The 25216-nt window shown below is 31.3% G+C and overlaps 2 protein-coding genes across 2 annotated transcripts; both read left to right on the top strand.

Moving 5' to 3' along the window:
- Positions 1-2654: 2654 nt before the first annotated feature.
- Positions 2655-9390, top strand: LOC111697478 (lactosylceramide 4-alpha-galactosyltransferase). Its single transcript, XM_023467498.1, has 11 exons — positions 2655-2875; positions 3316-3399; positions 3632-3683; positions 3792-3847; positions 4492-4578; positions 5226-5265; positions 5672-5760; positions 6260-6343; positions 6733-6837; positions 7587-7720; positions 8117-9390. The coding sequence occupies exons 2-11, from the start codon at positions 3338-3340 to the stop codon at positions 8227-8229; spliced, it is 822 nt and encodes a 273-aa protein (XP_023323266.1). The 5' UTR covers positions 2655-2875; positions 3316-3337; the 3' UTR covers positions 8230-9390.
- Positions 9391-10202: 812 nt separating this feature from the next.
- LOC111697497 (uncharacterized) lies at positions 10203-25189 on the top strand (the record flags this gene model as incomplete). The annotated part of the gene is made up of 17 exons (XM_023467524.1): positions 10203-10470; positions 10768-10891; positions 11800-11858; positions 12280-12370; positions 14076-14161; positions 14853-14903; positions 15745-15807; positions 16754-16966; positions 17924-18000; positions 19399-19474; positions 21966-22067; positions 22791-22902; positions 23774-23868; positions 24230-24279; positions 24456-24561; positions 25031-25080; positions 25138-25189. Coding segments are annotated over exons 2-17 (1406 nt in total), but the record flags the coding sequence as incomplete, so codon positions are not given.
- Between the last annotated feature and the right edge of the window lie 27 nt (positions 25190-25216).

Here is a 25216-nt window from a genome sequence, read left to right as displayed (position 1 = left end):
TGGCAAAGGTGTGCAAACAAGGATGGAAAGGGGTGTAGCAGGGTGATTATAATAAAAAAGCCTTAATTGCGTGTATCATTAGAACTTTAATCCCAAAGCTTGAGTCTTAATTAATCTTATTGACAGCTTAGACCTGAGTCTTATTTTCCCCAATTTTTTTTAATTGCGGGTTCCAGTATCATATTGTTTAGCACAATCACTTTTTAAAAGAAAAAAAACAGCCGATTTTTTTTATAATTGTGTTTATCTCGACCGTGTCCGCTCTACTGACTGAATTTTATACAAAAAATCAACATCTATATACTGAGCGCAGTAGAACGGAACAGAAAATATCACAAAAACATGAAAATTTCATTTTACCGGGATATTTTCAAAAACACCAAAATTATTTTTTACAGTTTCTATTTGATTAGAGTTTCTCTGATGTCTATGTTGTGGTATGTTGCGTTAATGTCACTCAACTGTACTGATATAAATCATCTCCATTGACATCACTGGTACTTTATTCAGCGTTCATATCTCTAAATACAACTGAGCGGAAGTTGAACAATAGTCCACCCTTCAGATTAGAGCAGCAAGGGCGCTAATACAACGTAATTTTATTTTAGAGATTTTTCCTAAAAAACTTGCACCACTGCACTGCGACCCCACTTTAAAATTGAATGATCCAGGTCGGTACACCATTTACTGTATATGTACTCAGTCGTACTGTGCAGTCTGAACTACACAGTGTAGAGTCGACCTAGCACGTTTTTTGCCTGGCAAGATAACAGTGCAAACTAAACAGAATGAGCAGGTTAAATCTAATGGGACATTATTGGTACGACTTTGTGACCTCGTAGCTTCTCAAACTTTGATTTTATGCAGAAAGCAAATATATCTGGTTACATATCTAAAATTCTAAACTTTTTTGTTCCTCTTGCTCAAATTCATTAAAAAAGGAAAAGATTTTTGTAGGATAAAAAAAAGAAACGTACAATGTATTTGTGTTTAGGATAAAAGTTATAGTATATGATGATAGTAATGTCTAATTGTTTTAACAAATAAGCTTTTTTTCAGAAAAATGTGATAAATAAAAAACTTTGAAAAGGTTTTTTTTTTATTTTCTGCATATCTGGTTGATAATGTTTGTTTACATTTCTTTAATCCTGTTTACCTCCGTACTAGCACAACAAGGAAAATTAGAAATAAATATGTACATTTTATTATATCTATGTATATAATGAAGATGATTTTATTAATAATGCTTCGAATCCTAATAAACATTATTCAAATTACAAGTATATTCGTAAACAAAGAGATGCTATTGATTTGACAACTTCCCGTTGATTACATGTTTAATATGTGTTTTGGTGTTAGAAGTTTACATTTAAATATAAATTTTCGTGTTCATTGTATTTATATATATAATATATAATATACGACGACAACGACTGTAACAAAAATTAGTGTTGCATCGTGGCCCGCAAAGCATAAGAATCTAATAAAGACCAATAATGATATTTGCTTTTTTTAAATAGTATGTCAATGGGAAACACTGTATGTAAGGGTACAGGGTGTCCCGTGAAGCATAAGACGACTAAGTATGATATTTGCCTCTATAAACTGACATGGCAATGGGATACACTGTATGTAAGGGTACAGGGTGTCTCGTAAAGCATAAGATGACAAAGTATGATATTTGCCTTTAGAAACTGTCATGGCAATGTATACACTGTATGTAAGGGTACAGTGTGTCCCGTAAAGCATAAGATGACACACTGTCTGTAATGGTATTTAAACTTTTGTTGGGCCATCTGTTAAAAAAAGCAGTAAAACGTACTGGTAAAGAGTTGTGTACAACTATATATTAGGAAGATAAAGTCTTTTAGCCGGGATGTAAAGTCGTCAGCTGGGGTGATAAAGTCGTCAGTCGAGATGATAAAGAAGTATGCTAAAAGGATCAGGCGGGATTTTCAATAGGTTAGCCGGGTTGCTAAAGCGGTCAACTGGGATCAAAAGAAGATAAAGTGGTAATTGCTGTTTTTTTTGAGCTGGACACTGGGATGAAAAAATTTGAGCCGGAATAATAAATTGGTCCACAATGATAAATCAATCAGTGGGGCCGATAAAATGGTCAACCGGGATGATAGAACGGTCCACTAGGATGATAGGATGATAAAACGGTCCACTAGGATGATAAAACGGTCCACTAGGATGATAAAACGGTCCACTAGGATGACAAAACGGTCCACTAGGATGATAACACGGTCGACTAGGATGATAAAATCGGTCCACTAGGATGATAAAACGGTCCACTAGGATGATAAAACTGTCCACTAGGATGATAAAACGGTCCAATAGGATGATAAAACGGTCCACTAGGATGATAAAACGGTTAAATTTGATGCGAAATTTTGCGCAAAAAATTTTTGTTCGCAAAAAAATTAATTTTGTGAAAATCATAAGTGTTGTAGCTGCAACAATTAACTGCGCAAAAATACTTGTGGAAATCTCTAATCTGAGATCTCGCAAAATTTTCACTTTTTTATTTCAAGAAAAGTTTACATTTTTTTGCGCAAAAACTAAAATTTTCTAATTTTTCGTGAGCAAACGAAATGCCAAAAAATGCGAAATTTTCGGCCAAAAAAAAATTTGAGAAATTTTCTCGAAGCGATTACTACCCTTTTCACTGAAACCCTAATTGCAAATATGTTAAGAAACTACAAAATCTAAGTTTTAGGCCCGAACTAAAACCAAGGCAAGATAACAAAATACAACATGATGAATGATAAAATAATCTAATATTAGGATCAAATACAATATTTTTCATTGAGAGCGGACCCAAGGAGACATTAACACCTAGAGAACTATGTGCCCTGGAGTCAGCACTCAGGTTATAATTATTCATTGAAATTTTCAACTTACAGATCGTGTTTAATATTTTGTGGCCACTATTTGCCTGAGTTTAATTAATGACCCCCAGGAAAGGTTTTTGGCTGGTATAAATTAAAAAATTTTGCCTGACATTTTTTTTTGGCATTTTCAGTCTTTGAAAATTCCCTAATTCAAACAGAACAATGTGGGAATAGTTTTTGTTGTTGGAGTCCAATAAAAATGGCGCACTGTTTCAAGTAAAAGAGATAAAGAGATAAACATGTTTATGAATAGTCCACCCACTAGCACCAATTAATAATTGTATTAGAACTATAGAAAACAATCCAACTTGATATTTCATTGACAATAAGGTTATAAAGCCAAAAAATCCAAAAATCGCATTAGCAAAAAATAAACAATTTTTAGCAACGATAGCGGCAATATTTTATTTCTTTTTAGAAACTCTGAGTTATCAGTAGTGATGGTAAGGTTTGGTAAATATCTAGATTTATCAGACAATACAACTTGCCAGGCAGTAAACAGGTCAAATATAATTTTTTTTAATTTCAAATAATTTTTCAAAATAAGTCTGCATTTTGCTGCTTGACTTCTTCAAATATATATAAAATTTCAATATCTTAGCAAATTGTAAAAGATCATGCAGACCTATACTTTGAAAAGCTTAGAAATTAGGAAGAAAAAAAAAAATTTATCATAACTTTGATACTCAATTTGTTATCTAAATTTATTTTTATATTTTTTATTTCTTTTACAGGTTTGAAAATAAGATGGAAATCTATCATCTTGATTTTTCTGAATTAGCAAAGGTGATTAATCATATTGTGTATGTATATATACAGGNTAAAATAGATCCACTCAACTTAGGTTCTCATAAAAAATAATTATAGATTCATAAGTCATAACTATTCATGCAGGGAACTGCAATGGAAGGATTTTTTACAAGTTCTGTAATGAAAAACAGCGATTACAGGTATCTCCAATTATCAACACATCTTTTAATGTCGTCTTACATCGAAAATGTTTCTTAAAATTTAAAATCCCGAAAAATAATTGATCGAAAAAAAATGTACGGTGGTAGGCAATTATCAAATCAAAATCAAATCAAATCAAATATATATATTTGTCCCAAGCCAAAAACATAGAAAATATCATATTTTAAAACATATTTATATTAATATAATGAAGACGACTTTCGATATCAAGCTTTTAAACAGCAAGGATTGAATACACACAAACATGGAAACAAAGAAAAGTAAACAATTTAAAATGCTTCTCTTTAACTACTTGCAAACTTGTGATTCGAAAGTTTTAATTGTTAACAATTAAAATTTAAATAAAAAATGAAGATCTAAAGGTTGAATGTGATACAGGGTTACCCATGATGAGACAGTAAAGACGACTTTAAATATGACGTTTCTAAGATTACATTTGTATTCTGCAATATGTTATGCTCTTTTAAATGATTAGGCGAAGAAAAAAATTACAGAATTGAAGCGAAAGTTAAATATAGGGAAAAGTCTCATCCTTTGTGGGGAACCCTGTTCCCAAATTTAAACCTTGAGCCTAATGTTCTAACACTTTACAGATTCTGCAGTGTAGAACAACAATTTTTAGATACACACATATGGCGGATGGTTTGAGATTGTTACTTGTATACAAATTCGGAGGGTTCTATGCTGACACTGATTACGTCATCATCAGGTGAAAATATTTAAAACTTAATCTGTTTATACCTCCCCTCTCCCTTACGAGAAGTGGGTAATTAACCCTTTAATCTTTTATGTTGTAAGGTAAAAAAATGTCGTCTTCTTATGATAATAGAATGCAACAGATATATAGTTTTTTAGTTGAATATGTATATGGAGCTCTTTAAAACTGTTTCCTTATATTTTATAGCTAATTCTTTATCTTTTACAATTCAAATTTAGGTGTTGTCAAGACGACATTTTAAAAATTCTTTCTGTCACAAATAAATTCAAATTTCAAAGACGACTTTCAAGTCGTCTTGCTATTGTCATGTTTCGTGGAACACCCTGTAAATAACTATTCACTGCAGTACATGCAGCTTTATATAAAGGAATTGAGTCTTAGCCACAAACTTAATTTCTTATCCCTATATCTTTGCAACCCAATGTCGTAAACCTTTGATATTTAAAACTTTGAGTTTTGTTAGATCAGATAGCACAATTCAAAATATTAAGATTTTACCCAATCAAGTTGCAAAAATATAAGTATTAGACAAAATTAAAACTTCAGATCATACCTCGAAAACTTTTGTTTCTGCGCCTGAAAAGCTTTTGTTGTCAACATGAATTCAACTATTTTGGATCAAAAAAGAATATTTTCAGATCTCTGAAGGACTTGAAGAATGTTGTTGCCAGTGACCAGGTGCCAATATTTTTTATTATTATTAAGAACCAATTATTTTTTATAATCTGAGCTGAAAACTTAAGAGCTGTGGATATCGAGATCATTTCTTAGTCTTCTCTTTTTATTAATTTTAAGATTGATTTAATCTTAAGTTGGTTTAGCTCTGAGCTAAAAGCGGTAGAATTGGATACCTTTAATCCTCATCACTTAATCTGAATATTTGGACACCTTCTTAATCCACTTTTTTTCTTCTTTGTTGTACTGCTTGTCGGCTAAGGACCAATCAGAGGTCACTAATTAACCGGTGCACCAAATTTCAAATATTTTGGCTTATTTTATTGGCTGAGTTTTTAAAATTTTGTTGATTCAAAATTTAAATTAAATTTTGAAACTTTTATTCTACGTACTTTTTTATCTTTAATAGGTGAATGAAGAAAAATATAATGACGAAGGGCAATTACTTCAAGGTCATAAAATCAGTAATGCAATGTTCCATTTTGAAAAAGGACATAGGTAATGATTAAATCTTATATAAAATTCTTTTGTTTATCTTTTTGTTTGGTGGTTGGCTTGAATTATTGTGCATTTAAAAAGGCTAAGCTGGGGGGTTAATGGTCGATCAAAATTTTAGAACTCAATAATTCTAAAAAAAAGTTAGAATTAGCGAAATGTTTCATTGTCAACCCAAAATGCTAGAAAATACTTTAAAATAATTCACCTTAAAATTTTGTGATATCCAGATAAAACATTTTTGCTGTCATAAATATCATTTTGCTTTTTGAACGGTTAATTTTATTCTATCAAAGCGTTTAAAGAGTCTATCAAAGTGATATTTAACATGATCACTATAATTCTGTAATTCTAAAATTTCAAATTGATATAAAACTCAAATTTTGAAAGTGTTCTAAATTGGCGGCAATGTGGCTAATTTTGAAATGATTAACCAAGCAATATGTTTTTTCATAAGTTAACAAGAAAGTCGAAATAGTTAAAATTCATTGTATAATTTCAGGGTTCTTGAATGTGCAATAAACAATTTTTTTGTAAATTACCAACCCCATTCTTGGGCAGCTAACGGTCCAGATCTACTCAACAGGTAAATATATTATCATCGGAAAACTTTCCATTTTTGCCCCTTTTTTGATAAAAAAACTTTTTGTTTGTTTATTTTCTGACGGTTTTCAAACATTTTTTAATTATTGATTTTGATGGTTATTATATCGTTATAGCTGACGAGGGTCAACCCAGACCGAAATATATTTTCAGTGTGTAGTAACTAACATCTACTTTATCAACTCTATGAGGTTTGGTCCAGCATCAACATAGAATTTTAAATATTATCATATTATCATTATCGTAATTTATAAAATATGTTTTTTAAACAATCAATTGTTATTCAAAGTTTTATTTAAATATCAATTTTTTAAAAAAAAGATTAAAAAAATGCTTTTTTCCCTAAATGTGCTAAAAACTCTGTACGTTTAGATGTTTAATGTTAATTTGTGGACTGGAGACAGCTAGAGAGACAGATATGACAGTTGAGAAGATATCTAGGGATAGATGTGAGGGGGCTCAACTGTTAGATCACAGGTCTGCACAAATATTTGAGTCTAAAATTCAATAAGAGAAAATACTAGCTGTCCCTGCGTTGCTCGTGGAAATTTAAAAAAGATCAAATTAAAAAATAAAGAAAAGATTTCTGAGTTTTGTTTGGCCTTTGTTAAATCCATAAACAAATATACAGATACACAAATATAAAAATATACAAATATATGAGCGAAGAACTTTATTATATAAATCTAGATAATATTTTTAATAATTATGTTACAAGCGTGGAACATTTTTGCTAACACTGTTTTTGACCTTTTAAAATTGTGAACATTTTGAATTTCTTGCGGTTAAATATCAACATAAAAAAGTGTTAGATTTAAAGACAATTCAGTTTTGCCTGATGAAGTTGCACTAGAGTTTCAGTAGACATGAATATTTCCATTTACTGATAGCGCCGATTGAAGGATTCATATCTCTAATTGGTTAATGAGATAGATGTTACCGCCATGCTATTTCAATTGGTTCAGAATTGGATCAGGCGCTAATGGACTCGGCATACAGGAGTGGTCTTGTTTTATTCTATTATTGACATAGAAAGTGTGTGTTTACCACAAACTCAAAGTTTTTAATAATCCTGATACCTTTGCAACCAGATGGCATAGATCTTTGATATTTTAAACTAGGAAATCTGTTATATCAAAGGTTAACACCATCAGGATACACAGATATAGGGATTATAATATTTGAGCTTGTGACAAAAAAATTCATTTTCTTTGATTTTTTTCTAGATCTTTCTATCCGTTTCCTTGGATACAGTTTGGCAATCTATATGATCCTAAACAGACGAAAAAGGATTGGAAGAATGTGTTTAAAAACTCTTACGGAGTTCACTTCTACCATGGATCTACCAAAACTAAGGATGGTAAGCATATCAGGGGCGAACTGGAGGTTCAGCCTATGGGTTCAACTTTTTTATTTAGTGCTTGTACTTGCATGCAAGAAAAAATCACTTGCTTTGGAAATTTAAAATACTAGCTTTCGCGCCCATCTTCTATTTTAATTGTGAACATGTTCTCTTTGTCATCGTAAAACAAAACAAAAAAAGTTCGCGGTTTTTAACAAAAAAAATCATGGATTTTCAAAATTTTCAAAAATTTGATGAAAATTGAATTATGATGAAGACAAATATTTGAAAGTTTTATCATTCATAATCCTTTTCTGGGATCCCAAACAAGTTTATTGAATACAAACAGACAAGCAAAATTTATATATAGATGAAATTAGGTCGAGTATTCCATTTTCATTTTGTTTTGTTTAGGAGGAGGCTATCAAATTTGGAAACCAAGTAATTATGGAGCAAGAAAACCAGCTTATCTAGCTCTAGCATTAGAACACTGTCCTGTTTCATTTGATAGTAGAACACCTTTTTAAATCTGTACTGAATATGTTTATTGTAGAACACTTTACTAATTCTGTCCTAAATATGTTTATTGTAGGACCCCTTTTTAATTCTGTCCTTACTCTGTTAAAACACCTTTGTAATTCTGTCCTAAATATGTTATAATAGACACCTTCATAAGTCTGTCCTGAATATGTTAATGTAGGGCACCTTTGCAATTAAGGATCCTTAATGTCTTAGGACATCGTTGTAATTATGTCCTGAATATTTTATTGTAGGACACCTTTGTAAATCTATTCTTCTTATGGACACCTTTGTAATCACGTCCTGAATCTGTTAGGACACCTTTGTAATATTGTCCAGAATATGTTAGGACACCACCATAACTCTGTCCTGAATATGTTTATTGTAGGACATCTTTGTAATTCTGTCCTGGATATGCTGTTAAAGGACACCTTTGTAATTCTGTCCTGAATATGTTTACTGTGGGACACCTTTGTAATTCTGTCCTAAATATGTTTATTGTAGGATACCTTTGTAATTCTGTCCTGAACATGTTTATTGCAGGAACCTTTGTAATTCTGTCCTAAACATGTTTTTTGTAGGACACCTTTATAATTCTGTCCTAAACATGTTTATTGTAGGACAACTTTGTAATTCTGTCCTAAACATGTTTATTGTAGGACACCTTCGTAATTCTGTCCTGAATATGTTTATTGTAGGACACCTTGGTAATTTTGTCCTAACTATGTTTATCGTAGGACTTCGTCATAACTCTGTCCTGAATAATAATATGTTATTGTAGGACACCTTAATAACTCTGTCCTGAATATGTTAATGCAGGACACATTTGTAATTCTGTCCTTTAATCTGTTAAAAAACCTTTGTAATTCTGTCCTTAATCTGTTAAAACACCTTTGTAATTCTGTCCTTAATCTGTTAAAAAACCTTTGTAATTCTGTCCTTAATCTGTTAAAACACCTTTGTAATTCTGTCCTTAATCTGTTAAAAAACCATTGTAATTCTGTCCTTAATCTGTTAAAAAACCTTTGTAATTTTGTCCTGACTCAGTGAATTTTTTATTGTATGACACTTTCATAATTTCTTTCCTTTATCCGTTAGAACATCTTTGTAACTCAGTGCTATGTTATTGAATTTAGTAGTTCTGTATTTTGTGTATGACTAGTTTCTTTCCCAAGTCTATTTTTTGTATATTTTCAAAAACTTTATTGCTTTGTGATAATAAATATAAATAATAAATAATGGGTGTCCCAATAAAAATGGGAATTCAGTGACGTATTCGATATTGTCTTTGTTATGAATTAGCATTGTAATACCTAAGTACAAAAGCCATAATATTAATATGTCTGCTACACACACCTCTGCTTCTTTAGTAAAAGTAAATTCAACCTATATGAAGCATAAAGTCTGACTGCGTTAACCTTGTTGCACCGGTTAGTCCTGTCTATAGAGCTAGGTACAGTACAAACTGGGACCGGAAAGGTTGACCCGGCTCGGAAATTCAAATGTACTATACGGCTGCCCGTGGCTAGAGTTCATTTTATGAAAACGGTGAATGGCTGTAAAGATGAGTCGTTAATGTTACTGCAAGAAAAATAGTGTAGACTGTAGACGGACAAGTTTACTGTATACTGTAGTTTTCTTGTTTTAATAAGTACAACCGTATGCAGTCAAAACATAAACAAACAAATTGTAATTTGCAAAATTAGGCTAAAAATCAATCCCAAAAATTATCTCAAAGATCAAACGTGACTATAAAGTCATCTATCAACTGTCATGTTTATAGTTTATAGTTAAAAAAATGAATTCTTTCTTACACAATTCAAATAATAATAAAGATTTTTTTTCAGAAAATAAAGATATATATTTATTTAATTTGTCTTATATAAAATAGGATGGTAATGTTGAATGAGAAAGAATTGTTATAGGGATGATTGTTTGACCGGTGGGTGGTGTGTATGTAAAGTATCCTTGTTTTGTATTGGCTTTCTCAGTAATAAGCTGACCTGCTCACGGCTAGCTGGGTCTACAGCTAAACAGTTTCAAATACACAGTATACTTCATACACATTATAGAATGATACAACTCTTCTCATTTAAAACATTTTTTTGTTGCAGTGATAAAAATGAAGAATTTGTAATGTTCATGAAAATCCAAGACAAAAATAAGAAAATCCTTGAAATCAGTTATCAGCTGTGAACAAATCAGCTGATCAATACAGGAAGTAAAGGAGTAAAACTGAACAGGACAAGGTCGGTAAATATAATACGATGTTTGTTTGCTAGAAGGATGATTCATTTGTGTACTGTCCATTTTGCCGTTTATTTATAGTTTTAACCTGAACTGTACAAATTATTCAATGTACAAATTACTCTAGCTGTCAGTCCGGTACTTCAAAATTGCGAAACAAAAAAATATATTTAGATATTTTCTTATTGAACATGGAAAAGCCCTCAAAATCTACGAAAATGTTTACTGCAAAAACCAGTACAGTTTACAAAAATTGCCTAGTCAATAAAAAAAATTTCAAATTAATATAATTAATTTAGTATGGTTTTGAACAAGAAGCCAAATGAACGGAACCGGAATATTCTGGTTCAGAAGGGCAGGAAGTTAAGCAGGAAGCAGGAATATAAGCATTTAGACATACAGGAGACTCCATTGGATACAAAGGTATAATAAAATGTTTTTTCCAAAGTGGAAACTGGACAAGAGTAGTTTCCCTAGTGGCAACTTGACAAGGGTAGTTTCCCTAGTGACAACTTGACAAGGGTAGTTTCCCTAGTGGCAACTTGACAAGGGTAATTTCCCTAGTGGCAACTTCCCATAAGTGCAATTTTTGTTGTTGTAGCTCCATCCTGGGTCAGGATCTTCGAATTCTTCCAGTCCAAGGAAATTAGAGGCTTCGATAGGATGGGTCTATAGGCTGGTAGTGGGAAGGCTGGTTGGATTTACCAAGGTTGCCAAGAGAGAGCCTTCACGTGGTGCAACCGACAGTGCTGCGAAGCACTGTAAAGCCTCTCATCAAACTATTCAGCTTCTAAAAAGGAACCGAAAATTCTTTTAATACTACTAAGTTTGTTCTAGCTCCAGTGCTCGGCCCCTGATGTTCTAGTCACAGCTTTCGGTCCCCTAAACTATCCTACCCAAAGCGCTCGGCTCTCATTGCAGCCTGCAGCGCCTGAGAAGGCCAAATCTAACCTTTGGGGAGTTGCCACTTGAAAAATTGTCACTTGGGAAATCACACACCAGAGAATGCCTAACACCATGAATAATATGTATATCTAGTGTAGATTCCAGTCGACCCAGCACGTTTATGGAACAACTGTAGCCTGACAAGATCTTAGTGATATTAGTTTTCTTTTTGAAACCGCTATAATTTTTAATTGTGGTTTCTCTATTAAAGGATTTCTTCTGCAAAAACACGCGGAAATTGTCATAAGAAAACACTTTTGTACCTTAAAAAGTCAGTATTTTTCACAGTTTTGATCAGAAATAAGTTTCCATTTCTTATTATCAGGTTTCTGGCTGGATTGTAGTGCTTTTATCAGACCTTGAGTATTTAATAAAGCATGATTTAGGTTGCTGAAGAGAGCAGAAGAGAACATGAGGATTCAGTGTCTATGGAAAGCATGGTTTGGTAATATATTTCATACTGGATCCCGTTACCCCGTCCCTTACTGAGAAAAACTTCTTTAAAAAAAATTTTAGCAACCTTTCAAAATCTACACCGTTTTTTAAGGTTTCCTTTTTCATTCACAAATATGTCGCGTTTTAGACACACATCTTATTTTCTTAACAATTCCCGTTTTTTTTTATTATTTGCAATTCAAATAAAATTCCATTTTTGAACAAATAAAGTAGTTTTCTACTAGATTTGGATTGAGTAATTTATATACTCCTAAATGGTAAACTGAGGAAATTTGGTCAATTTCTTAATAATTGGCCAAATCGTGTTGGAACTAATGTCCCATGAATTATTATGATCATAATCAAGGTTATTGAATATATTAGTATTGTTCATAATATGGCATTATTTTTCATTTTCTATTTTTATTAAGTTTGCATGACGCCGATGCCAAGGTTTGGTTTGGAACTGCTATTCATCAGCTTAGAACTTCAAGATTCAGAGAAGCGCTGAAATTATTTCAGGAATGCATTTATTGAACACGGAATTGATGATGGGGTTTTTTATCTTTCCTTCGTCGCTATTTTATATTTTTCTCCATAAATCACAGTCATCGAAACATCGCAAGCTCCCACTCAAAAATTGATGAGAATTTTTGCAATTTCTTGTTAAAAACTAAAGTTAGAAGCAAGTGTCGCATACTTCTAAAATAATTCTAAATATTTCTAAAATGTACATTTGTCTAGGGCAACGAAAAGTAAAAGTAATTTAGTTATCTAAAATCAAAAGTCAAGGCGTTGTGACACTTTAAGCGTGTAACTAAGTTTAAAACTTGATGCAGCTTTTCAGAGCTGTCTGCATCTATGTGATATATTAAACTTGATGCAGCTTTTCAGAGCTGTCTGCATCTATGTGATATATTAAAAAGGGACATCAGATATAACTTTCATGCGATCAAGAGCTAAAGTGATTAGCTTGTTATAGCCTATACCCCCTTTCATTTTTCCTGTTCAGTCCGTTTCAAAAGTATTGAAAAAAGCATGCAATTTTGCATGTTAAAGTCCCATTTTTTTAATGAGATTTTTTGAGGGAAAATTTTTAAAAATATTTATTAAAACATCTTAAAGCATTTCTTTTTCATTATCAAAGAAATTAAGTCTTTACCACAAACTCAAATTCCCTAAGCCCTATATCTTTCCAACCTGACGGTGTAAGTCTTTGATATTTTAAACTTTTAAATTATTTGTGGGTGTCCCCAATATACATGTGAACTAAATGACGACTTCTTTGTTCAAGCGGGATTATTTCGTAAAAATAATTTTGAAGTATTACAGTTTAGACATTTAACAATAATTGTGTAGTATCACAGTTAAAACATTTAACAATAATTTTGTAGTATCACAGTTAAAACATTTAACAATAATTTTGTAGTATCACAGTTCAAACATTTAACAATAATTTTGTAGTATCACATTTAACACATTTAACAATAATTGTGTAGTATCACAGTTCAAACGTTTAACAATAATTTTGTAGTATCACAGTTAAAACATTTAACAATAATTTTGTAGTATAACAGTTTAAACATTTAACAATAATTTTGTAGTATCACAGTTCAAACCTCAATAATTGTGTAGTATCACAGTTAAAACATTTAACAATAATTTTGTAGTATCACAGTTAAAACATTTAAGAATAATTTTGTAGTATCTCAGTTAAAACATTATCAGTAATTTTGTAGTATCACAGTTAAAACATTTAACAGTAATTTTGTAGTATCACAGTTAAAACATTTAACAATAATTTTGTAGTATCACAGTTCAAACATTTAACAACGCCTTCAAACAGAGACAGAAATTTGTCCGGATTCACAGTTAATTAAAAATCAACAATAATGTTAAAATGTCTCATATCTTCGTCAGTTTCAAAAATACAAAGAAGGTTGACCACATTTTGGAAAGCATATTAGACGTTCGATCTTTTTTTGCACTTTTTGACAATTATCGAAAATAAAAGACGATATTTATGTCGTCTCTTAATTCCCATGTTTATTGGGACACCCTATATCAGAATTCGCAGTTTGAAATATCTGGATCTACGACATTTGGTTAAAAAGATAAAAGGGTTGAAAAGTTTGTGGAAAATACATAATTCCTTCGTAATCGTGTTAGAAGTATGATAGCATTATAAAATAACAATACAAGCAAGAAATGCATGTATACTGTACAGGATGTAACCAAGTATGTACAAGGATTAGCGGGTTACGGAGAGTACATGATTTATAAAAGAACACAAAATAAAAAAACAACTCTTAGGTTGGATTTTTTTTGAATAATTAAATTAAAGCTTACTACGGTGGTAAGCGATTATATTATACTAGCTGAATTTTTTTTAGCCTATAACACCCCCGGCCACCCATGAGTGTCCACAAAAAAAAATGTCAGCCCATTCGATCCAACCGTTTGGCCGGCTACAGGCAACATATACATACGGATGTCTTGTTTTTTTTAAATCATATAATAAAGACCAAATTCTTTAAAAAGTTTTAATTGTTCTAGCTTTTATCGAATTACAATTTACAAGTAATCAAAAAGAAACATTTTTTAATTGACAGGTTTTCTTTTTTTGTGTGTTTTATCCATGCTTTTTAAAAGCTTGATATAAATCAAAATTGAAATCGAAAGTCGTCTTCGTTATATTGATTTAAAGAGTTACCATCGTAAAGATTCATTGCCATGCCGAAAAAGTAAATTTTGAATTTGATTTAGAGGACTTTTAGACTTTTAGACTCAAGTTAGGATCTAAAATAGTCCAATGAGCATGAGACACAGAAAGTCTGCCGACCCATTTTATTTAATAAGTGATTTAATATAAGATACTGATAAAACTATTTGCTTTATTACAACATCACATACACTTCAGCACTTGAGTATTGCTTTTCGTATCGTCTTCCTATTAAACAGTTTTCTGGTTTAGATTATATTTGTTACATTAATCCTGTTTTAGTGCACTGTATATGTTTCAAGCACTGGCTTATGAAGGTTTATGTAATCCAAGGTAATGATGTACTATCATGTATTTTTTAGCTTTTTAGCCTACACTAAACATCGTTGTATTGCGCTGAAAAGTGGTCCTAGTAGGTAATTCTTATAAAATGGGGGCGGGGACGAAAATGTGCTCGTTCTCTTTTCCAAAGACTACGAATTTTCAATGATAAAATTGAGGATTTTTTAAAATAAATGATATGTAAAAATGTTTGAATTTTCATGAAAATCTTGGAAAATGGACAAAGTACATTTCGAGTATATTTTGAAGGTTANCCCAATACATGGGCATTGTACCTGCAAGCAATACTTTTTATTATAAAAAAACGACGGTTAGTTAGTGAAAAAAGCTATTAATATCTGTGGAAAGGGGACCGAGCACATTTCAGGATATTAGGCCCAATTTACAAGGTTTAAACGATAGTAAAGAGAAAAAAAATTCATTGACGAACCCCTCTCGCCCCCTGTGCCAAATTTATAAGGATTTTACCTAAAAAATGCACTTTTTAAAAGGCTAAAAATCTAGAACGCATCTGTTTTTGAGACCAATAATTGTATGTAAACAATAATCCTTTAAAACATGTATTAATCAATTATCACATAAAAATTGATGAATAATATGTACAAATCAATGATAATAATGCAAATATAAGTAAACATCCTGATGGCGCGGATCTTTGTTGTTTCAAACTTTGACAATTTTATCTTTGATAAAAGGTTGAAATATAAGATGTCTAAACCTCATCAGGTTGAGAAAAAAATAAGAATTTAAAGACGATTTCTCACTTTCTTTATTTGCTTAATTTTATTTCTGTGAAAATAGTGAAGAACCCCATTAAACTGCTAATATTAAGGAAAGCTATTGAGTCCTGTAATTCATCTATAGCTGAAGACCCAGGATGGCCAATACCCTTCAGGAAACATTCTATAAATTTACATTTATTAGATTGGAGTTATCCAGATTTTTTGAATTAGAGCAAATAAAAAGAAGATTATTTTTTGACAAAAGTAACATAATCTTTCATTTCTGTTTAATATTTTTATAGAATTTATTAATCTTTAATTTCTTTATCCTAAACAAATTATTTTACGTAAAAAAGCATTAAAATCCATACTTAGGATCAAAATAAACCTGATTTCTAAAAAAAACTTTAGTATTTATGAATCATTAGTATCACTGTTAAACTAAGTCCTTTTTTAAACAAATAAATAAATTTTTTAACGAAGCATTAAAATAAAAAAAAATTCCTTTCTAAGATTGATGACTTACCGCATGTACAACTGGTGTACATTTGAACATCTGAGCTGGGCCAACTTTTGCAGTCCCAGTTTAGACTGTACCGCAAATTTACAATTACTAAAGTGGCAGACATGTGTGACGACAAACTCCACTATCCGGCTAGATCATTTCATTTCTATATATTATTTTCATAGAATTTATTAATCTTTAATTTTTTTAACCTAAACAAATTATTTTACGTAACAAAGCATTAAAATCCTTTACTAAGGATCAAAATAAACCTTATTTCTAAAAAAAAACTTTAGTATTTATGAATCATTAGTATCACTGTTAAACTAAGTCTTTTTTAAACAAATGAATAAATTTTGTAACAAAGCATAAAGAAAAAAATTTGTCTTTCTAAGATTGATGACTTACCGTATGCACAACTGGTGTACATTTGAACATCTGAGCTGGGCCAACTTTTGCAGTCCCAGTTTAGACTGTACCGCAAATTTATAATTACTGAAGCGGCAGACACGATGTGACGACAAACTCCATTATCCGGCCAGATCCTTACATTTTTACAACCCTGATATTTCAAAAAAATTAAATTTATTTGGAAGTATTATGAAAATGTTAAGTAAGAGATCAGACTATTTCTCCTGCTTTGAACAGTTTCTGCTTGACACAGATGGCGCCACTAGCGAGGAAGCGCAAAGATGCCGCGCCAGAGCAAATATAATAGTGAATGTGCAGGGAATCAAAGACGACCAGCATTTCAATGATCTTCAAGAAGCGTTGAATGCCGCAAATGACGGAGATGAAATTTTTATTGAAAAGGGGTTTTATTACAGGTAAACAGTAATAATTACTATGATTCTTTGGAAGAAAAAACGATTCAATGCCAGTAAAAATCTTAAATACAGTGCTACCCACAAAGAATAAGACCTTAGAAATGACGACCTGGAATTAACCTGGTTGAAGTTGGTATTCTGATAATTGAATAAATTCCAAACCATGTTTCTTATATCAATCTTATCTTTTTAGGGTAACTCTGTTTATCTAAAATTTTAAACTGTCTAAAAAAGTGAAGAAATTTCTCTACAGCAATCCTTCTGAAATGTAATAATATATGTCAGAAAAAATTAAGGGAGAAATTATGACAGGTTTATTTTATTTTCTAGAAAAGAAGGATATTATATGACAAAACAATAAAATAGGTTATATACAGTTAAACCCATAAATAAGAAGACATCGGAAGAATTTATAAAATGTCGCCTTAAACTTATATTTGATGCTGTCTTGTATATTCCCAAGTTGTCAAAATTGCTTTAAAATTAATAGCCCTGAAATACGAAAAACGTTGTTATTAAACAGCTTCATATAGCTGGGCGCTAATTTACATATAAAATCCTTATATTATAATTCTAAACAAAGTTATTCAAGCCGACATTTAAAAACTCTTCTGATGTCTTTTAATATTTGGATTAATTGTACAAAAAGTGTATTTGTTAAAAAATGAAAAAGATTGTATTATAATATCCAGGAGCAGGGCTATAATGTTTATTTTATTTACTTGGTAGAGAGGAGGGCTATAATGTTTATTTTATTTACTTGGTAGAGAGGAGGGCTACAATGTTTATTTTATTTACTTGGTAGAGAGAAAGTTTATAATGTTTATTTTATTTACTTGGTAGAGAGGATGGCTATAATGTTTATTTTATTTATTTGGTAGAGAGGAGTGCTATAATGTTTATTTTATTTATTTGGTAGAGAGGAGGGCTATAATGTTTATTTTATTTACTTGGTAGAGAGGAGGGCTATAATGTAACATCCGAATGTTCTTTAATTGGTGCAAGCTCAAGAGGATGCATCATCGTTAGTAAAGGTAAAGGCAACTATTTGTAAAATCTTTTTTTCCTTACAAAATTGCTCAGCAGACTTAACCCTAAACAAGCGGGGGGGGGGGCATTTTGCGCCCCTTACTCTATCACTCTCATTATATGAAATTTGTTGAATTTTAATAAAAAAATGTAAAGGATTTTTTCTAAATTTTTTTTATGCAAAGGGTAGGGTACAGGGAAGTGAAAAGTCCGGTCTGAGTAAAAAAAAAGTAAAATAGCCCATAACTTTTTTATGAAAACTGATCTGAAAACTATATTTTTAAAAAGCCATTGAAAACTGGATGAAGAAACATGCGTCACACTTTAGTATTTGATTAAAACAAAACAAAAAATATTTTTTACATTCTAAATCTTTTTTTGGCATTTTTTTCAACCCTGAATGAGCTGACCTTGAAAAATTGGGCTTTGAACATGCATTTCAACCCTATACCTGATCTCTAAGACCTTTTTCTAAGGGGGCGTATGGGCCGCCCCCTCCCCCCGTCTATATATAGATTCAGACCCCTCAGCCTTTATAGGGTTAAACACTAAATGTCGCAAAACTTTGAATCCTAAGATCTGAACTAAAAGCAACTGAAGACGTAATTTTAAGTGACCCTTCGTTTAATGATGGCATGTCAGATTTACAGCTGTACCATCTTCTTTATTTTCTTTTCGATATAATATGTAACAAGGAGAATGGCATCCTCAATTCTGTTAATTTTCCTCATTTTTTCTAATGCATAAACACGCCTGTCCCTTTAGTAGAGATCCCACTTTCGAATAGTTATAAATTTTTACAAATTTGTGTATTATATCTTATATGTCCTTGATCAGACAAAGGTTTAATGGATACCGTTTTACATCGAATATAGAGGGTCATTTGTAATTACGTGTCTCATGTCGTCTTCCAATTTAATAGTGTTATGTGTCCCATCTGTACAGTTGGCCATGAGCCTCCCAGATTTTCTATTCAGCACCAAGCCTCCGCTATGCAGTACGAATTTCATACTAAAAATTAAAAAGTTTCTTTTGGCGAAAAGGAAGATATGAAAAAAATCAAAAATTAAAATGAATTCGATTTGATTTGTTAAAATAGTTGATTTTAGAAATATTTCTATCTTTTATTTTTTTAAAATTTAGATAATTCTTTTGATCAATAACTTTATTATACATGAATTTTCTCTTACATGCATAATTTTTCAAAAAAAGGGTATCAAAATTAAAACAAAAATTTATTCAAATCTAATCGTATTCCCTTTATAATTCTCGTAAAACACTTTTTAATTTTTAGTATGAAATATACACTGCATAGCGGAGGCTCGCTGCTGCATAGCAAATCTGGGAGGCTCATGGCGGTTAGGGGTTCCCCCCACGTACAATAGCATTATTCAAATTTTAAGGAAATCCAACTCTTCAAATATTTGGCGGGAAAAGAACAAAGGGTAGTGGTATAGTTATGACAAGATTGCAATTCAGGTCAGTAACAACAAATATCATTTAATCCTATTTTAAAACATTATTTTTTATGGCTTAGGGTAAAAAAATCTTTATCTCTTTTACTTATCAAATTATCAGTTACATCTTTCTCTTCTTTTAAAACTTTAGTAATTTCTTAGCTAAACAATCATTATTGAAAATGAGTATTCTTTAGATTTGAAAAATCAAATTTGACAAATTATAATAAAACTTCATACAAGAAAAAGCCATAACAGGAAAAGTTGTGTGTGAATTGTTAAATACAAATATTAGCTTGTAGAGATGGGAACGTGGTGGATTAGGAATGAAGATGGGCACGTGGTGGATTAGGAGTAGAGATGGGAACATGGTGGATTAGGCGTAGAGATGGGAACGTTGTGGATTAGGAGTAGAGATGGGAACGTTGTGGATTAGGAGTAGAGATGGGAACTTGGTGGATTAGAAGTAGAGATAGGAACATGGTGGATTATGAATGGAGATGGGCACGTGGTGGATTAGGAGTAGAGATGGGAACATGGTGGATTAGGCGTAGAGATGGGAACGTTGTGGATTAGGAGTAGAGATGGGAACGTTGTGGATTAGGATTAGAGATGGGAAATTGGTGGATTAGGAATAGAGATGGGAATATGGTGGATTAGGAGTAGAGATGGGAACATGGTGGATTAGGAATAGAGATTCGGCAAGTGGTGGATTAGGAGTAGAGATTGGAACATGGGCGCGTATATTTTTTTCATCTCCTTCGTTCATAGTTGTTGAATTCGACCAATTTTTTTCAATCGTTCATAAAAAAATTATGTCGTTTTTTCCTAAAATTATGGTTAATTTTACATCTATTTCGTTCTTTTTCTCGCTGAACGATTGTTTTGTAAATCGTTTGTTCAGTAAAATCTTTAACTTCTGGAACATGAAATACATAAAATCTCAGGACTAAAAATTTCATATGCTTCTTTTCACATGAAAACTTTCCTGTAAGCAACAATTTTTTAAAGATTCATAATATAGTTTTTAAAAAGTGAAACTATAGCTAAATTAATACATCAATATTAACTGTTCATTTAAATAGAGTAAGGAACTGAAAATAGATTTTCTACGTTTTATAATAATATTCTACAGATTTCTTTAAGTCACATAAAACGGATTTTTTTTATACTGCTTTGATCAATAATAAGTATAATTTTTCTCCTTTTCAATTTTATGTTTTATGTTCTTTTTCTCCTTTTCAATTTTATGTTTTATGTTCTTTCTCTCCTTTTCAATTTTATGTTTTATGTTCTTTTTCTCCTTTTCAATTTTATGTTTTACGTACTTTTTCTAAGTTTTCAATTAAATGCTTCATATTTTGAGTATTTTGATATCTGATAAAAGTTGTAAAAAGAGATTAACTCTTTATCCCCATATCACAGGCAATTTCATTTTATCGAAAATAAATTTATCAAACCTTAACCATGGTTTGTCTAAACAAAATAACATTACTTCACGAGACCTCCAATTATTATTGAGATGTGTATCTGATTCACACCGGTACCCTTGGAACATTTGTTTGATCAACAATGAATAAACTATCCTCATTTTTCTAAATAAAAATATATAATTTTCACATTTGTTTTCTATATACAAGCATCATATAAATTGTATGCTACAGAAACAATGAAGTAAATCATCAAAATTTAACACATTTACAAATTCAAAACATTTATATATTCCTCATTGTTACTCAGATAAGGATTTAAAAGTACCATAATGTATCGGCCCTGCCATTCTGAAAATGAAGATCTACTTGAAATTATGTTCACAGTCCCTTAAAAAAAGGAAAATTGAAAAAAGGGTAAACTAAGAAAAAATGTTTTGTCTCTTATAAGTAACAATTTGAATATTTGTTTAAGGTATGGATTAATTTTTGCTTTTATACAAGATACAGGGTGTCCCAATAAACATGGGAATTCATTGACGAATTCGATATCGTCTTTTCAAATAATTCTTTGATTTAGTATAGTGATTCCTACTGAGAAAGCTGTAATCTGTAAGAGTTTCGTCTGCTATGTTCACATTTTGTTTATGTTTTGACTGCATACGGTTAAACTTAGTAAAACAAGAAAATTGCAGTATACAGAGTAAACTTGTCCGTCTTCACTGTTCATCTTGTGGAGACATTATAGACACATTTTGCAGTCTTTTACCCTTTTCATAAAATTTACTCTAGCAGACATAATAATATTATGGCTTTTGAAATTAGGCATTACAATGCTTATTCACAACAAAGACGATATCGAATTCGTCACTGAATTCCCATGTTTTTTGGGACACTGTACTATAAAACAGTAAAAAAATGTTTAATTCTAAAAGTTAGGTGTGGGGTGCAAACGGCAAAACTCTTTATTGTATGAATGGAACTTTTTTTTTAATTTGTCCATCTTACACCTCCTTACCTTGACCCTAACGCTCTCCATTTTTGAATTTGCAATTTTCCGAAAAAAAGATTATTATGTTTTAGAAACAAGATTGATGTTTTGCCTGAGTCTGACACTGATGAAGAAATCATGAAATCTAGCGCATCTCATATTTTTATTATCTCACCGGAAAGCATTACAATAAGGTAAAAAAAACTGTTAAAAATATTTTTGAAAATCTGAACATTTTCAAATTATTTCTATTTAATGCACCTCTGCCCTTTAGTAAAAATAAATTCAACCTATATGAAGNAGGTACAGTACAAACTTGGACCGGAAAGGTTGACCCGGCTCGGAAATTCAAATGTATACTACAGCTCCCCGTGATTTGTTTGAAATTATGGAAAGGCAGTTTCAAATTTAAAATTTAGTTTTTAGAGACTAACCATTTAAAGAATCATTATCATTCAAAACATGATTTTTCATTTGTACATTTAATAAAAAGAAATTATGATTTCCTACAAGATCTAAAAATATCTAAAAAACATCCCTGCAAACATTTAGTCTCCGGCAAATCGATGGCGACAGGCGAACATATAAATAAGTTCAGAATAATTTACCGGACATCTTCGCCATCGGCACATGTTTTTAGGTTTATATATTTGATGAATTGCTAAAAACAAATGATTTTTCGGGGGGAAAAATTTATTTTTGGAAAACAATTACGAAAAATCTTGTCTTTACATGTTCAATTTTTCAAGCCGATCTTAAAAAATAACTCCTAGATTTTTTAGTACCTTGAAAAGCGCATATAAGGTTAATCTCACGATAAATGGGAGTAATGAATTTTTGCATGAACTCTTTATACATACTTGAATCTTAGTTAAATCATTAAAGATCAATTTGGTGAAATGATCTAAAATCTTTAGGGATAGTTTATTTGTGGGAGGCACAGAAGAGTCAGGAGGAATACTAGTAGCAGAAGAAGCATTTTATCAAAGCTTGCTGGAACTAGAGTTTCAGAATCCAGAGATTCTCCAGGTAAGGTTAAAGCTTATCATGATTCTGCAGGTAAGATTAAAGCTTATCATGATTCTCCAGGTAAGATTAAAGCTTATCATGATTCTCCAGGTAAAGTTAAAGCTTATCACCCGAGTAGAATCTTAGAGTCGGGAACCTAGTCTTAGGCGCCGGGCCGACTTTCTCCGACCCTCTGTTTTTGGAAAAAAATATCAAATTTCATCATGATTCTCCAGGTATAGATACAGGTGATTATGATTCGCCAGGTATTGACAAAGCTTATCACAATTCTCCAGGTATAGATACATCTGATCATGATTCGCCAGGTATAGATAAAGTTGGTCATGATTCTCCAGTTAAAAGTACAACAGATTATTGTTCTCCAGGTACAGATACAGCGGATCATGATTTTTCAGTCATAGCTACTGACAACCAAGGTTCTGAAAATTGGTACATCATTTTAAGAATACAAAGACAAAAATCTTCTACCACCACCCCCACCCCACTCCTATGGGTCAACACAACAATGAAATTATTATTAATTATTTTCAACTGTTTACAGGGAAGTTAAGGGAATTTTACTTTACCAAGGGTTTCCTTGACTAATTTTGTCGACAAAACATTCAGAGCGCAGCAAGGGATGTTTATTAGATAAAATTGATCTAAGGAACCTGTGGTTAAGTAATTTTTTTAATTTCCCGAAAAAGTAGTTGTACATAATTTTATCGACTTTTTAGATGAAAATGCGCCAATTTTTACCCAAAAACTTCGCAAAACGGGTGGTTATTTTACTTAACTGTTCCAAGGGACGTTAAGTAACCTATCCTCCCTCTGTTGGGGGAATCATAGGTCGGTAATGTTGGTCAAAAGGTGGTAAAAAGTTTGTGTTTAGGGATCTGATCAGGTGGCAGATATAAGTTTACGTCTTCTAATCAACAATTGTATTTTCTCCGACATCAAGCTTAACTCTCCAATCTTCTCTAACAGGTAGATAATAACAAATTAAAGGGACTGTTAATGTAAATATTATTAGGTCATTTTTTTCTGACAAAATCCTTATTGACAACAAGTATAATAAGCTTAACTAAGATCTTTCCATTTTTACAGCTTTTTGACCAAAAGGAATTGAGTTTTTGCCACAAACTCAGATTTTCCTATCCCTATTTCTTTTCAATCCAATGTCGGTGACCTTTGATATTTCAAACTATGAATTCTGTTAGATAAAATAATTTAAGTTTGAAATCCGGATGCAGAGATATAGGAGTTAGAACATTTATGTTTGTGGCAAAAACTCAGTTCCTGTCCGACCTAATTAATAAATTAAAAAAATTATAGCTGAATTGTTTAGTCAATCTACGGTGATCTTATCTAACAGTGTGCTTTACAACTGCTCAACAGGTAGGATCTTATTTACAAATAAAAAAAATGTTATTTAAAGCTTAATACTCCTTTTTAAGATATTTTTAAGAACAAAAGTCGAATTTAAAATAAATCACAACATTACTTTTTCAAATCCAATACAAGGAAATATTGTTTGCCAATTTTAATTGTGCCAAAAAGATTTTAAATTTCAGGAATAAAAGCTCAAGAGGGATCCACTATTAATTTGTTCAACTCTGAGATTAGAAATTGTTCTCAAAATGGTATTGACACAGACAGCAGTTCTACCCTTAACATAAGGTACTAGCTACTAAACTGTATAGTTTCTATACCGTTTCTCTGCAGTTTTATTTTAAAAGAGACTGTAAGCGTAAATTTAACTGAACCTCAATGCAAAGATCGCAAGGTCTGATTTACAAGAGTTCCCTTAAAAGCTTTGTCTATTCAAGTATGAATTAGATATCTCTGTTTACAATTTTGAAAACTATTATTTTCAATTGTGGCTTCTATTTAAAATTGCTTACGCATGACAAATGTATGAAACATCATGATATGTTTCGAACCTAGAAAAACGACAATATCTTTCACATTATTGATTAGACAAAGATGTCAATGGTGCTGTTGTGAAAAGGGAATTGCCACCTTTGCACAAAAGTCATTTGAAATATCAGAAATATCAGAAGTATCACTTTACACGGTCCCTTTTCCAGAACTTAGTTCAGCATTATTCACTTTTAATTATTTTAAAAAAATTTTATTTTTATTTTAGAGGAGGTTATATTTATGGCAGTGGTTCAGGAGAAGGGAAACATTTTGCAGGTAGAATACACACTTTTATTCTAGTTTTTGTTATTTTTTTGTACTTTTTGATTCTAGGATTGGTTCTTCGTGGAAATACAAAAGCAAACATTGCTAAAAGTCTATTCAGGTAAAAATAATTATTATGATACTTTAC

The sequence above is a fragment of the Eurytemora carolleeae genome, unplaced genomic scaffold (genome assembly GCF_000591075.1).
Source record: "Eurytemora carolleeae unplaced genomic scaffold, Eaff_2.0 scaffold240, whole genome shotgun sequence".
NCBI classification, from domain to species: Eukaryota; Metazoa; Arthropoda; class Copepoda; order Calanoida; family Temoridae; genus Eurytemora; species Eurytemora carolleeae.
This window is presented reverse-complemented; position numbering and strand designations above follow the sequence as displayed.